Here is a 16,333-nt window from a genome sequence, read left to right as displayed (position 1 = left end):
TATATACATATATATATATATATATATATATATATATATATATATATATATTCTCTTTTTAAAATTTTGGGATAGAGTTTCTTCTAACAGACCAAAATATACCCTAAATCTCTAGTGTATGGCTTTCTTCTAGTCTCCTGCCTGATCACATTCTCTCCCCCTGCCTTTTTTTAAAATTCCTCTTCTTTCTTTTTTCATCCAACTTGTTATCTTATCAATTCCTTTTATAAAATCTTTTGTAATTTTCATCTTTACAGTCATATTCCATCCCTTCATCGTATTTCCCCTTATTTTTGTACATATATAAGTTTTTCTTTCCTTAAAGTTTTGGGAGGCACTTTCTTCTAACAGACCAAAATACGCCTAAAATCTAGTGTGTGGCACTGATCTATGCACCAGCCTGATCATATTTGATCATATTCTGTTTTTTGTTTTTTTTATCTTTTTTTTTCTTTCCCTTTCTTTTCCCCCAGTTTCAGGTCTCTTCTGATTTGTTTAGTGTCTATTTTTCTAGGGTCATTGTTACCCTGTTAGCATTTTGTTCTCTCATTCATCTATTCTCCTCTGGACAAAATGACAAGATGGAAAAAATCACCTCAAAAAACAGAACAAGAGGCAGTACTGACTGCCAGGGACCTAATTAATATGGACATTAGTAAGATGTTGGAACTAGAGTTCAGAATGACGATATTAAAGATACTAGCTGGACTTGAAAAAAGCATGGAAGATAATAAAGAAACCCTTTCTGGAGAAATAAAAGAACTAAAATCTAGCCAAGTCGAAATCAAAAAGGCTATTAATGAGGTGCAATAAAAAATGGAGGCTCTAACTGCTAGGATAAATGAGGCAGAAGAGAGAATTAGTGATATAGAAGACCAAATGATGGAAAATAAAGAAGCTGAGAAAAAGAGAGATAAACAACTACTGCATAACGAGGGCAGAATTCGAGAGATAAGTGATACCATAAGACAAAACAATATTAGAATAATTGGGTTCCCAGGAGAAGAAGAAAGAGAGAGAGGGGCAGAAGGTATATTGGAGCAAATTATAGCAGAGAACTTCCTTAATTCGGGGAAGGAAACAGGCATCAAAATCCAGGAGGCACAGAGAATCCCTCTTAAAATCAATAAAAATAGGTCAACACCCTGACATCTAATAGTAAAACTCACAAGTGTCAGAGAAAAAGAGAAAATCCTGAAAGCAGCTCAGGAGAAGAGATCTGTAACCTAAAATGGTAGAAACATTAGATTGGCAACAGACCTATCCACAGAGACCTGGCAGGCCAGAAAGGACTGGCATGATACATTCAGAGCACTAAATGAGAAAAATATGCAGCCAAGAATACTATATCCAGCTAGGCTATCATTGAAAATAGAAGGAGAGATAAAAACTTCCAGGACAAACAAAAACTAAGGGAATTTGCAAACAGAAACCAGCCCTACAAGAAATATTGAAAGAGGTCCTCTAAGCAAAGAGAGAGCCTAAAAGTAACATAGACCAGAAAGGAACACAGACAATATACAGTAAGAGTCACCTTACAGGCAATACAATGGCACTAAATTCATATCTTTCAATAGTTACCCTGAATGTAAATGGGCTAAATGCCGCAATCAAAAGACACAGGCTATCAGATTGGATAAAAAAACAAGACCCATCATTATGCTGTCTGCAAGAGACTCATTTTAGAGCCAAAGGCACCTCCAGATTGAAAGTGAGGGGGTGGAAAACCATTTACCATGCTAATGGACACCAAAAGAAAGCTGGAGTGGCAATCCTTATATCAGACAAATTAGATTTTAAACAAAAGATTATAATAAGAGATGAGGAAGGACACTGTATCCTACTTAAAGGGTCTATCCAATAAGAAGGTCTAACAATTGCAAATATCTAGGCCCCTAACATGGGAGCAACCAGTTATATAAGCCAATTAATAAGAAAAGCAAAGGAACACATCAACAACAATACAATAATAGTAGGGGACTTTAACACCCCCCTCAATGAAATGACAGATCATCTAAGCAAAAGATCAACAAGAAAATAAAGGCTTTAAATAACACACTGGACCAAATGGACTTCACAGTTATATTTGGAACATTCCATCCCAAAGCAACAGAATACACATTCTTCTCTAGTGCCCATGGAACATTCTCCAGAATAGATCACATCCTAGATCACAAATCAGATCCCAACTGGTACCAAAAGATTGGGATCATTCCCTGCATATTTTCAGACCACAGTGCTTTGAAATTAGAACTCAATCACAAGAGGAAAGTCAGAAAAAACTCAAGTACCGGAGGCTAAAGAGCATCCTACTAAAGAATGAGTGGGTCAACCAGGAAATTAAAGAAGAATTTAAAAATTCATGGAAACCAATGAAAATGAAAACACAACTGTTCAAAATCTTTGGGATGCAGCAAAGGCAGTCCTAAGAGGAAATATATAGCAATAGAAGCCTTTCTCAAGAAACAAGAAAGGTCTCAAATACACAATCTAACCCTACACCTAAAGGAGCTGGAGGAGGAACAGCAAATAAAGCCTAAACCCAGCAGAAGAAGAGAAACAATAAAGATCAGAGCAGAAATCAATGAAATAGACACCAAAAGAACAGTAGAACAGATCAACAAAACTAGGAGATGGTTCTTTGAAAGAATTAATAAGATTGATAAACGCCTGGCCTGACTTATCCAAAAGAAAAGAGAAATGACCCAAATAAATAAAATCATGAATGAAAGAAGAGAGATCACAACCAACACCAAATAAATACAAACAATTATAAGAACATATTATGAGCAACTATATGCAAGCACATTAGATAATCTGGAAGAAATGGATGCATTCCTAGAGATGTAAAAACTACAAAAACTGAACCAGGAAGAAATAGAAAACTTGAACAGACCTATAACCACTAAGGAAATTGAAGCAGTCATCAAAAATCTCTCAACAAACAAAAGCCCAGGGCCAGATGGCTTCCCAGGGGAATTCTATCAAGCATTTCAAGAAGAATTAATACCTATTCTTCTGAAACTGTTCCAAAAAATAGAAATGGAAGGAAAACTTCCAAACTCGTTTTATGAGACCACCATTACCTTGATCCCCAAACCAGACAAAGACCCCATCAAAAAGGAGAATTACAGACCAATATCCTTGATGAACATGGATGTAAAAATTCTCACCAAAATTCTAGTCAATAGGATCCAACAGAACATTAAAAGGATTATTCACCACGAACAAGTGGGATTTATCCCTGGGCTGCAAGGTTGGTTCAACATCCGCAAATCAATCAATGTGAAACAATACATTAATCAAGGAAAGAACAAGAACCATATGATCCTCTCAATAGATGCAGAAAAAGCATCTGGCAAAGTACAGCATCCATTCTTGATCAAAACTCCTCAGAGTATAGGGATATGACATACCTCGATATCATAAAAGCCATCTATGGAAAACCCACAGTGAATATCATTCTCAATGGGGAAAAACTGAGAGCTTTCGCCTAAGGTCAGGAACATCCAGGGATGTCCACTATCACCACTGCTATTCAACATAGTACTAGAAGTCCTAGCCCCAGCAATCAGACAACAAAAAGAAACAAAAAGCATCCAAATTGGCAAAGAAGAAGTCAAATTCTCACTCTTTGCAGATGGTATGACACTTTATGTGGAAAACTCAAAAGACTCCACCCCAAAACTGCTAGAACTCATACAGGAATTCAGTAGTGGCAGGATATAAAATCAATGCACAGAAATCAATGGCATTCCTATACACCAACAACAAGACAGAAGAAAGAGAAATTAAGGAGTCGATCCCATTTACAATTGCACCCAAAACCATAAGATACCTAAGAATAAATCTAACCAAAGAGGCAAAGAATCTGTACTCAGAAAACTATAAAATACTCATGAAAGAAATTGAGGAAGACACAAAGAAATGGAAAAACGTTCCATGCTCATGGATTGGAAGAACAAATATTGTGAAGATGTCAATGTTACCTAGAGCAATCTGCACATTTAAAGCAATCCCTATCAAAATACCATCCACTTTTTTCAAAGAAATGGAACAAATCATCCTAAAATTTGTATGGAACCAGAAAAGTCCCCGAATAGCCAGAGGAATGTTGAAAAAGAAAAGCAAAGCTGGTGGCATCACAATTCCGGGCTTCCAGCTCTATTACAGAGCTGTCATCATCAAGACAGTATGGTACTGGTACAAAAACAGACACATAGATCAATGAAACAGACTGAGAGCCCAGAAATTGACCCTCAACTCTGGTCAACTAATCTTCAACAAAGTAGAAAGGAATGTCCAATGAAAAAAGGACAGTCTGTTCAACAAATGGTGTTGGGAAAATTGGACAGCCAAATGCAGAAGAATGAAACTGGACCATTTCCTTACAGCACACACAAAAACAGACTCAAAATGGTTGAAAGACCTCAGTGTGAGACAGGAGTACATCAACATCCTAAGGGAGAACATAGGCAGCTACCTCTTTGACCTCAGCCATAGGAACTTCATAGAAACATCACCAAAGACAAGGGAAGCAAGGGCAAAAATGAGCTATTGGGACTTCATCAGGATGAAAAGCTTTTGCATAGGAAAAGAAACAGTCAACAAAACGAAAAGACAACTTATAGAATGGGAGAAGATATTTGCAAATGACATATCAGATAAAGGGCTAGTATCCAAAATCTATAAAGAACTTATCAAACTCAACACCCAAAGAACAAATGATCCAATCAAGAAATGGGCAGAAGACATGAGCAGACATTTTTCCAAAGACATCCAAATGGCCAACAGACACATGAAAAAGTGCTCCACATCGTTCGGCATCAGGGAAATCCGAATCAAAATCTCAATGAGATACCACCTCACACCAGTCAGAATGGCTAAAATTAATAAGTCAGGAAGTGACAGATGTTGGCGGGGTTGTGGAGAAAGGGGTACCCTCCTACACTCTTGGTGGGAATGCAAGCTGGTGCAGCCACTCTGGAAAACAGTATGGAGGTTCCTCAAAAAGTTGAAAATAGAGCTACCATATGACCCAGCAATTGCACTACTGGGTATTTACCCCAAAGATACAAATATAGGGACCCAAAGGGGTATGTGCACCCCGCTGTTTATAGCAGCAATGTCCACAATAGCCAAGCTATGGAAAGAGCCACGATGTCCATTGACAGATGAATGGATAAAGAAGAGGTGGTATATATATACAATGGAATATTATGTAGCCATCAAAAGGAATGAAATCTTGCCATTTGGAATGACATGGATAGAACTGGAGGGTTTTAGGCTGAGTGAAATAAGTCAATCAGAGAAAGACATGTATATAATCTCACTGATAAGAGGAATTCTTAATCTCAGCAAACAAACTGAGGGTTGCTGGAGTGGTGGGAGGTGGGAGGGATGGGGTGGCTGGGTGATAGACATTGGGGAGGGTATGTGCTATGGTGAGCGCTGTGAATTGTGTGAGACTGTTGAATCACAGATCTGTACCTCTGAAACAAATAATACATCATATGTTAAAAAAAAAAGATAGCAGGAAGGGAAAAATGAAGGGGGGCGGATATCAGAGGGGGAGACGAACCATGAGAGACTATGGACTCTGAGAAACAAACTGAGGGTTCTAGAGGGGAGGGGGGGGGTGGATGGGTTAGCCTGGTGATGCGTATTAAAGAAGGCATGTACTGAATGGAGCATTGGTTGTTATATGCAAACAATAAATCATGGAACACTACATCAAACCTAATGATGTAATGTATGGTGATTAATATAACATAATAAAATAAAATTAAAAAAAGGAAATATTGTTCATTTCTTTTGTTTTTTAAGATTTCACATGTAAGTGAAATCATATGGTATCTGTCTTTTCTGACTTATTTCCCTTAGCATAATATCCTCTAGGTCCATCCATGTTATCACAAATGTCAAGCTCTCCTTTTTTATTGCTAATATTCCATTATATATATATGTGCGTGTGTGTGTGTGTGTGTGTGTGTGTGTGTGTGTGTGTGTGTACCACATCTTTATCCATTCATCTATCAATGGACACTTGGATTGCTTCTATATCTTGCTTATTGTAAATTATGTGGCAATAATCTTGGGGAAGCATTTATCTTTTTTTTTTTAAGATTTTATTTATTTGTCAGAGAGAGAGAGAGCACACAAGCAGGGGGAGCGGCAGGCAGAAGGAGAAGCAGGCTCCCTGCTGAGCAAGGAGCCCGATGCAGGATTCCATCCCAGGACCCTGGGATCATGATCTGAGCCAAAGACAGACGCTTAACTGACTGAGCCACCCAGGCATCCCAGCATTTATCTTTTTAAATTAATGTTTACGTTTTTCGTTGGGTAAATAGCCATTAGTGGACTTACTGAATCATACGGTAATTATATTTTTAATTTTTTGAGGAACCTCCATACTGTTTTCCACAGTGGTTGCAGCAACCTACAAACCCACCAACAGTGCACAAGCATTCCCTTTTCTCCACATTCTCTCTAACACTGGTTATTTCTTGTCTTTTTTGATACTAGCCATTTTGTCAGGTGTAAGGAGATATCTCATTGTGGTTTTGATTTACATCTCCTGATTAGTGATGTTAAACATCTTTTCCTGTGTCTGTTGGCTACCTGTAGTCTTCTTTTTAAAAAATGTCTATTCAGGTCCTTTGTAATCAGTTTGTTTATTTTTTTGGTATTGAGTTGTATGAGTTCTTTATGTATTTTGGATATTGGCCCCTTATTAGATCTATGATTTGCAAACATCTTCCACCATTCGGGAGGGTGTCTTTTTATTTTGATGATTTCCTTTGCTGTGTAGAAGCTTTTTAGGTTGATAGAGTCCCATTTGTTTATTTTTGCTTTTGTTGTCATTGCTTCTGGAGTCAGGTCCAATCAGTAACTGCTTTGGAGGGATGCCTGCAGAGGCAAGAGGGTTGGGTGAAGTGGATGCACAGGAGAATGCTCAGGTGGGGAACACAGTGCTAGCAGGGTAGATGGAGAATAGAGAGTTGGCTCCCACAAATGTCCTGCTGGAGGAGAGGAAGAGAAATGGCACCTGCCAGCACTTTTGCTCTCAGAGAAATCTCCTGTAGATCCCTGCTTTCTCTGGTATACTTTCTAAGATTAGTCAATAAGTTTCCTTCACCTATACCCCAGACACTTTTCAAAGTGTTCCTTCTGTGCTGTGTCTTCAGCTCAATTATTTAGTATGCTGTCTCTTTAGGAGTGGGGGCTCAAGTTCCTTATTGCCCTCAGGCTCCCTTGGAATTAAGCCTGTTAATTTTAAAGCTCCTAGGGTTAAGCCATGCTGGTTTTCAAAGGCAGAAGTTAGGACTACTCCTCCCAGTGTGGGTCCTCAAGTGCCAGGAGTGCCTGGTGTGGGGTCTGATCTCTTGCATTTCCATGTTTGTGATTTCCCTCCTATTTGGGATTAATACTGCCAAGGGTTTGGTTCCCAACAACGTCTCTGCCTTTCTTACCCTTTTGTATGTGGCCTTCTCTCTATGACTGGCTATGGAAGGTCTGTTCTGCCAGTCTTCAGGTCATTTTCAGAGTTAGTTGTGTAAATGTAGCTATTGCCTTGATGTATCTGTGGGACCAGGTAAGCTCAGGATCCTCCTACTTCCCCATTTACCCTCCTTCTCCCTACAATGAGGTTTATTGAAGTGATTTTGTATTACCAAGAAACTTAAAAGTCCTTTACTCATCTACTTATTTTATAGGCATTTCTGACACTACATATGGTAAATATCAATCTGCTTAATTATAGCCTTCTGAAATCTCACCTTTATTCTTTGTTTTATGGTTATAGAAGACCTTTTTAATATAAATACATTTTCAAGGAAGTTTTGAGAGGTCTGACTTTATATCAATGTAAGAGTTGTTTACTCTCCAAATGCAACCAACTAGATAGCTGCCTAAGCCTCCCTGCATTAGATTTTTACAGATGGACTTCTTTTTACTTAAAGAGGAAACATGGAAATCATTTTCTGCTAGAAAAAGGGAAAAAAACATTAAAATATAAGTATAAATCACTTTACAATTTTAAACATACTAATTATATCGATATTACCCCTGTTACTGTTTCCTCCCATCAGTGTGAATAATTGAGAAAATAAAGTGCTTGTTCTCAATGCAACTATGTCCATTTAAAAAATAATACTTCATGAAATTATTACGTATTTAAAATTGAATGGTTTATAGTAAAAATTTTCCCAAGTCTTTTTTTGTGTGCAACATTTTAACAAAAAGTCACAACTTTTTGAGATTTTTAAAGGAATTCATTCTATTTTAAGATGAATCGTATTATCTCGGGTAGTGTGTTTGGACTCAGTGGTTTGCTGCTTGCATACTATGCTAATCTACTGTGCTAATCTTTTCTTGCCTTCCTTCTTCAGATATGGTCCTTGACCAACAAGTGAGCTCAGGTCAGCTCAATGAGGATGTACGCCACAGGGTTCATGAGGCACTGATGAAACAGCATCACCACCAAAATCAGAAAAAACTCACCAATAGAATTCCCATTGTTCGTTCCTTTGCTGATATTGGCAAGAAACAATCAGAACCAAATTCCATGGATAAAAATGGTAAATGTTTCTTTATTGTACTCTTTGTGTTTATTATAAGCATCTGAAATTTCAAAGTGCTTCTAAATTCTTTAAAACATATTTTATTTGAAAATTATTTATTGAAATACAGATTGTTGTCGTAGAATTATTTCTTTTTTATACGTATATAGACTGATTTTCAAGCATCAAATTGTAGAAATTTTAACAAAGAATTTAAATTTCCTGAAATTCCCATGAAAGAATGCAAAGGAAACTTTTATCTAATAAGAAGTTACACACTCAAATGCAACAAACATGAACAGCATCAGTTGTATCCCAGTCAAGGTCCTAGTCTTCATCCCACAACCTGAGAATGTAATATAATGGTTTGAATTATGGCTTTTTAAAGTTAAAATGAATAAAGATCACCAATTACTGTTGGTAGAAAAAAGATATTGATTTCATGTTATTCATAGTCAACAAATTCCATGAGAGATTATGATTGAAAAGACCAACCAGTGCCTTACTTGTGGCTCTACATATGTGAAGCCTGATTTCCAGTTCATAGCTCATTGCTCTTTGCAGGGCTACATCTTCAGTGTCCATGGAGCCACGGTGTACTTACTATCTTTGCACGCCAATCACTGTTTTTTAGCAATTGTGACTTACTCTTTATGGCTTGTGCTTCAGACTGTTTTATCATTCTTTTGTATTTTGTTCTCTCCTTGCATCTATTTGAACCTTCATCATTTACCCTAAAGAAGTTGCTTAGGAACCTCTCATTAGATCCATCCTTTCTACTAGTATTGTGAAGGAAAATAAAATTATCGTGAGGATGATATGAATTTGTTAAACTTTCATCAGCTATAAAAATTCCCCGTTTTAAAAGATAAAAATTAATGAAAAGTAATTTCAAATGCTGTACTAGAAAGACTCTGACTTGCACAAATGCACTAAAGCATGTATATTTCTGCATGGACTACTTTATGTCATTTCACTCCTACTTTCAAAAGCTGTAGTGATGCCTTAAATACAAACGCATGAAAATGAGTTTTCTCCACTTGTGCTTTAAATGGGATTTTTAAACCAATTCTCCTACTACTGAACCAAATATATACATATAGAAGAAATGCTTTAATAAATCAATGAAGATGATTAGATGTACTATTGTTTCAGAGCACGAAACCAGTTCTTAATGGCAAATGATTTTTGAAATACTTACTTGATTTTTTAAATCATTGCCGTTATATAGCAGTCGGTAGTTGTGCATACACAGGTATCCCCTGCTTTCTGAAAATTCACGTTATGCCACTTCACTTTGGTTCTTTTTAAAGATTTATTTATTTGAGAGAGAGCGAGAGAGCATGCACGTGTGGATGTGGGGGGAGGGGCAGAGGGAGAGGGAGAGAGAGAATCTCCAGCAAACTCCCTTCTGAGCATGGAGGACAATTCTGGGCTCAATCCCATGCCCTTGAGATCATGACCTGAGCTGAAACTGAGCTGGTCGCTTAACCCACTGAGCCACCCAGGTGCCCCATGCAACTTCACTTTTATGAAGGACCTGCATTAGTACCTATTTTCATTAACCAAAAGAAATCCAAAGAGGATTTTGCTTTTACAAAAAAAGCTGTTACTGTACTCTTGTAGGTCTTAAAAGTGAAGTGGCATAAGGCAAACTTCCAGAAAGTGGGGGATACTCTTCACTTTGTGCCATTTTGGCTTATGAAGGGTTTCATAGGAACACTACTTTTGTGTAGCAAGGGAAACCTGTAGTCAGTTCAGTTAAGTACTTTATAACATATACCAACTTGTATTTGTAGATTCCACTGAGGATTTTGAGAATTTATGACTTGCTTTAAATCACATCATATATTCAAAATATATTCTAAGTCACAATTTGCTTTAAAATATGTTATACATAAAAATGACAAAGTGAAGGTTTTATATTCTGAGACCTAATCTAAATGTAGTACTTTTATTATGCTTATAATACTAGAACTTATTTGGGTATGATGATATTAAAACAACAGATTCAGATATTTACTAATTTTGACATTGGGCTTATGTCTACATGATTCTGAAGACCTTATTAAAATATCTCTATGAACTAACTCTCTATGAATGCAAGCACATTTTTAAAATTTCTGCTTTCATTTAATTACTTTTAATAGAAATCATATAATAAAATATATGTCTTTAAGAAGGATTTGTGTTTGTTTAAAAATGCAAGGCTCATGGATTGTGAACTAGCTGTAATTTATATTTCAAATTTCAGTGGGAATAATGTTTACCATAAAAATAACGTTATTGCATTTTATTCATGGAGGGAAGAAGGTAATGAATTTACTGGATGACTAATTTATTGAAATATCATGTAGACCTAGACACAGTATTTGATACTGCTTTAAACTTCTGGTAAACATAAGAAGAAATGATAGAAATATAGTCTTGAATCACAAGTCTACATATAGATACATAGAGATACAAAGTTTTCTGAAAGCCTACTTTCTGCCTTACTGAGGCAAATGCTTAGTTTTTCTGAAAACTAGAATGTGAGTAGTTCTGAAGTGATTCTGTCACCATCTGTCTAATCAGCCTTTATCTAAACATGTAGAGATCTTTTTGAGGCACACATTAGGGTAATAAAAACTTGGAAACATTTTTAATAAGATTCATATACCCAATTAAGTATTGTTGTAGAGTATGCTGTCAGAAATGGTTTTCTAAGCCTAGGCTTATAACACCTCCTTGTGACTCTGTTTTGCTTCTTCATACACTTTGCATAATTATGTGTGTTGAGAAATCTGAAAATATGTATAGACTTCACCAATTTAGAGATAAATCTCCTATCCAGAAGTGAAAAAAAGTGTGAAAGACCTTTATTACTAAGGTTCTCATTCTACTTAGGAACGCTAAAAACTGACAAATTCCAGATAAACAAACAAATCGAAATTCATAGCCATAAATATAGATTTGACATTGTTTCAAAATATGCAATGGAGATTTATTTTTTGTGTACAGTAGTACAGAGATGCAGAAGGATTTTAAGAAATCCAAAAGGGTGAAAATAATATCTCATTGTTAAAAAAAAACTCTTCAGCAGAGTATTTCATGCAAAAAGATTGACTTTTTTCTTCTAAGATTCTAGAATAGGAATTAAATGGAATGAGGATTTTCTAGAAACTTGAAAACAGAAAATATTTTCCTTCCCCAGCATAGGGATAGAAATAAGCCCCCTCTTGTTTTTAATATACTTTCACTTTTGAGGAAATTTTGAGGAAATTCCCTCAAAAATGAACTGATATTTATATAAAGAAATCTAAAAAAGAGAATAAGGTTTCTACTTCCTTAATTGACTTTTCCTTGAGCATTATTACCTTGGTAGTAATTCCAAGAGTTAACTAAATTCAGATATTTCACTCTGAGTCTCAAATGTGGATCTTCCCCATTTTATAGTTTTGATATGCAAGATAGTGATTTCCTTGCTCCTTTCCTCCCCAAGTCTGCACTATTTTGTTCAAAACTTTTTTAGTGATTTGTGATAATTTGTCAGTCTTACCTCTAAATACGTTAGCTTTACTTTTTTGTATAATTCTTTTTTTTGGTGTTTTGCACATTCTCTCAAGGGCTAAGTTGCAGGATGCTATGGATTCACCGTGCATTTGAATGCCGCCATGCTGTGTTTAACTTTCACTTTTCATTAAGCATCAAAACTGTGAGAATTAAATGTCTGATTCTGATGTTTCAATAAAAAGTGACAGTTACATTTGGCAAAACAACAGCAAAAAATAATAGAAAAATAATATCTTCTTTAACATTAAAACTCTAAAAAAGATATGGGTAGAAAGTACTCAGAATAAATATATCAAGAATAGTCAGTAATTCCTTGAAACTAGAAGGACTTTCTAAAAATAAAAATAACACTTGTGTTTAAATGATCTGAAAAGTAAATATATCAATATTTGTATTTATCATTTAGGTCACGCATTCAATTATGTTTTGAATTGAATTGAACATTGGATTACAAATCTAATATAAAATATTAACTTACTGATAATACTTTTATGTTTTAAAAATAATTTAACACTCATGTGTTTGCTTAGGTGTAGGTTATTCTCATTCCACTGTATTCCACTAATAATTCTAACTCTATTTCTTTTCCTTCACATATCTTTTCTCCCTCTGTTATGAATATTTTCCAGTTGCATCTTTTATTTAGGATCACAAAAGGAGTTACAGAGCAGAAGGTCTCTAACTTACTTTCAAAACCATAGGTTACTGGAGCACATTTAGATTTGGAAGGATTGGATATGAGTTGATTCTGTAGACCTGCGTAGATTACAGCCCTTAAAAAATGTACACATGTGTATTGTGAATGATTTTTATTTATGGCTTTTGGAAATCAGTTTTATTGCTTTATAATCACTTCTTTTACAAATGCTGTACTTTTTATTTTCAGATGTATAATGTTTTTATGTGTTGAGATATTTATATGCTTTCATGTTTTTTAAATACTCTGGTCTCATAAATAAGATAAGAAAGAGTTAAGAAATTTTTCCACATTAATGTTTTACCTTTGAAGAAAAAAAACCTAGAATTATGTCTTGAATTTCTTAAATTTTTAATTTCAAGAATTACTTGAAAAAAAACATGTTAAAAGATTCATATAGATGTCAGAAGTAAACATTGTTATTCAATAAAGGTATTTTCCATTGCTCCAAAAAAAAAAAAAATCAAGGTGACTTGTTAACAAAACTGACGTTCTGTTCAGAGGCTATATTGTTGTAACTGAGTTTTGGAATATCAAGACTAGATATTAACAGCAAAAGTAGGTCTAATATGATGTGTTTAAATTTATTATTTCTTATATTACATTAATTATCGTCAGGCATACTAATTTTTCTCCAAGTTTAATTATGTGCATACTTTTTATGTTTTTGAAATGTAGCTCACCTAATCAACATTTTCTAAATATTTAGCCTTTCTTTCTTCATGTTTTCTATTCCCATGAATAAATGTATTGTTACACATGTATGTACTTTGTCATTCATCTTTATATTTCTTTATTTTGCTCTGTCTTGTGTCTGTCTCTAACAGGCTCATCTCATCTCTGTACCTCCCTCATCTCCTACCCTTTGGGTACTCTAAATGCGTTGAAGGTTTCTGAGGTAGTGTAAATCAGCTTGGTCTCAAGGTTAATAGTAACGTACCTTTATGTCTTCATCCCAGTTTCCTTCAATATACATGAGTTTCAGCAGATTAAGCAGTAGCAAATAATGCTATTCTTAAGTGATATGTTATTCTCCTATTGATTTGAATTTGGCCAAATAGAAGTTAAAAAGCTGCTGTTTTATACAATACTTATGTACATAATTTATTTAAAGAAGAAAACTATAGGTAAGGGCTTAAATGAGTTAATATGATACTTTACAGATATTTTGAGAACATATTTTACACTTGTGTTTCCATAATGAGATGCTTTAATGATACTGACACTACTTAAAATAAAAAAATAATACTTTTGACATAATTTCATGTTCCCTCCCCACAACTTTATGAAGAAGAAAATGACTATGCCAGTCTCATAATGGACTTAATGAAAAATTTATGAAGTAACGAGTAGAATGGCAGAACTTTCATTTTCTAATTAGCAGTTACTTAAATTACTCTCAGTTTTCTCCTATGCTTGCCCCACATATTTTATAATTTGCTTTGTAAAAATACGTGGTCTATAATAACTTTTTTATCTGACTGATATATGCTCCCTCATGGAAGTCCAGAGGAAAGAATGAATTCATGACTCAAAGGAAAATTAATTCAAGCAGTTGCTAATATGAATACTACATAATATGCACTTCGATTAATAAGATGTATGACAAATATTAGAGTTTTGGATTTAAGATGGTGAACTAGTTGAGTTTAAAAGCCTGGAAAAATAGGGTGCCTGGCTGGTTGAGTTGGTAAAGCATGTGACTCTTGTCCTTGGGGTCATGAGTTCAAACCCCATGTTGGGTATAGAGACCATTTAAAAAATAAATAAATAAATTTATAAAAGCCTGGAAAACTAAACATATGTAGGATGATGTTAGGTTTCTTTAATGTTTACATTTAAATAGTCATGACCATCTCCCAGTTAATACTAATGGTGTCCATTTTTCATTTGTTTTTGAATAATTTACTCTTAATATAATTAGGCTGCTGAGTTAATGTCTCTCTCTTTCTCTCTCTCTTTTTTGAGTAGTCATCTTCATGCCTCAAAATTATTTAGATATTATAATGACAGATGTGATTAAACATTACAATGACATTTATTTATAGGATATATTAATATGGACAGTGATCAGTGGGTAAAATGAAGGTAATATAAAGAAGTAGATAAAAAGATGTAAGTTCAAAAGCATTGTGGCATCATGATTAGAAAGAGTATCATGAAAATTAGCATTCATAAAGCTTCCACACATATATGCGAATGCTAAATCCTACCATTATACCATTTTCTCCTGGGGAAAAATATCCTAACAAATTCTTTGTTATTCTATTAGAAAAAATACTCTCACTTTTGGTTGAAGGTAAAATCCTATACCTGAAAATTGGCATTCCATGAATTACTATTGTTTTAAACATCAGAGAGAAAATAAGGAATGCCCTTTCAAAATCTGTATTTACTGATTCTTCTTATATAATAGTATTTAAGTTAATAAAAGTTGTTTTGAAATCCAAGCCCATTCCCTTCTGAAAGGCAGTAATTTTTGGAAAAAACTAAAGAGATCAGTTTACAAAGACAAAGTCATAAAATTTATTTTAATTTATGGAACTTTTGGTCATCCAACAGACTACGCTTCATGATTTAGTTATATATATATATTAATATATTAGATAGAACTAGATATATAACAAATACAATTTTAAGCCCCTTAAAGACTTCTATTTTTTCAAAATAACCCAAACCAAGCTTGTCAGTTTAATTATTAAATAATAATATCTATGTATTTTTCTGCATCCTGCTAAGTTTTCAGAAACTACCTTGAAGATACAAACATTCAATGCCTATTTCATTTTAACAAATTAATGTACATATTAAGAAATAAAATTTGGAGTTTTCTTTAAACTTTGCAGGACTGATGTGATTAAATATATTTATTACTAATAATTACCTCTATTATTTAACTATTACCTCTGAAATATAAAACATATCAAATTTGTGGCTTATATTTCTATAGCATAGGTTGATAGTTTGAATGCCTTTCTCTTATATTAGCATACATTCTATTCACATCTCTAGAATTTAGAACTTGCAAGAAATATCATATCACCTCCTATGTCTTCTGCTAGTTAAGTACTCTTCCTGATTATCACCTTTATGAGGTAATATTTTGTAATATTTTCATCATCTTAGAACAAGAATAGAATAGAAAAATAAATCTCAAAGTGTTAATATTTACAAGAGGAAATGCAAATGCCAATGTTTTAAAGATAGCACATGAGCTGAAGGTAATTTATAAAATATTCTGCTTTTAAAGTATATATATGAAAACACAGGCTATGCAATTTCTTCAGATTCTAAGTCGTGGCATATTTTCTATCCAATTAAATCTCTTCAAAGTGGTTGATTTTGCATTGGGTTGATTCTCTTTTTGTATGTATTTGCTGATCAAATTAAATAATTGTCCCTCCATGCAGGTTTATATAACATGAAATAAATTATTATAAGAAAGCCAATATATGTTTATTTAATTTTTCCACGCCTTGAATTTCACCACTCAATTTTATGGAACATTCAGTAAATTTAGGTT

At 34.3% G+C, this 16,333-nt stretch overlaps 1 protein-coding gene across 6 annotated transcripts in view; it reads left to right on the top strand.

Annotated features, from left to right (window-relative positions):
• The window catches only part of SLC4A10 (solute carrier family 4 member 10), a 306,454-nt gene that overhangs the window by 187,869 nt on the left and 102,252 nt on the right, over positions 1-16,333 (top strand). For all 6 annotated transcript variants that reach the window (XM_073883384.1, XM_073883388.1, XM_073883375.1 and 3 more), the window contains exon 6: positions 8,391-8,579. In XM_073883384.1, coding sequence (XP_073739485.1) covers positions 8,391-8,579 — 189 coding nt within the window. The remainder of the gene's footprint in view (positions 1-8,390; positions 8,580-16,333) is intronic.

Source organism: Callorhinus ursinus, unplaced genomic scaffold (assembly GCF_003265705.2).
Source record: "Callorhinus ursinus isolate GAN/ISIS: 27379988/994484 unplaced genomic scaffold, GSC_fseal_2.0 scaffold2, whole genome shotgun sequence".
NCBI classification, from domain to species: domain Eukaryota; kingdom Metazoa; phylum Chordata; class Mammalia; order Carnivora; family Otariidae; genus Callorhinus; species Callorhinus ursinus.
Note: the sequence above shows the minus strand (reverse complement) of the source record. Positions and strands in the feature narration are given on the sequence as shown.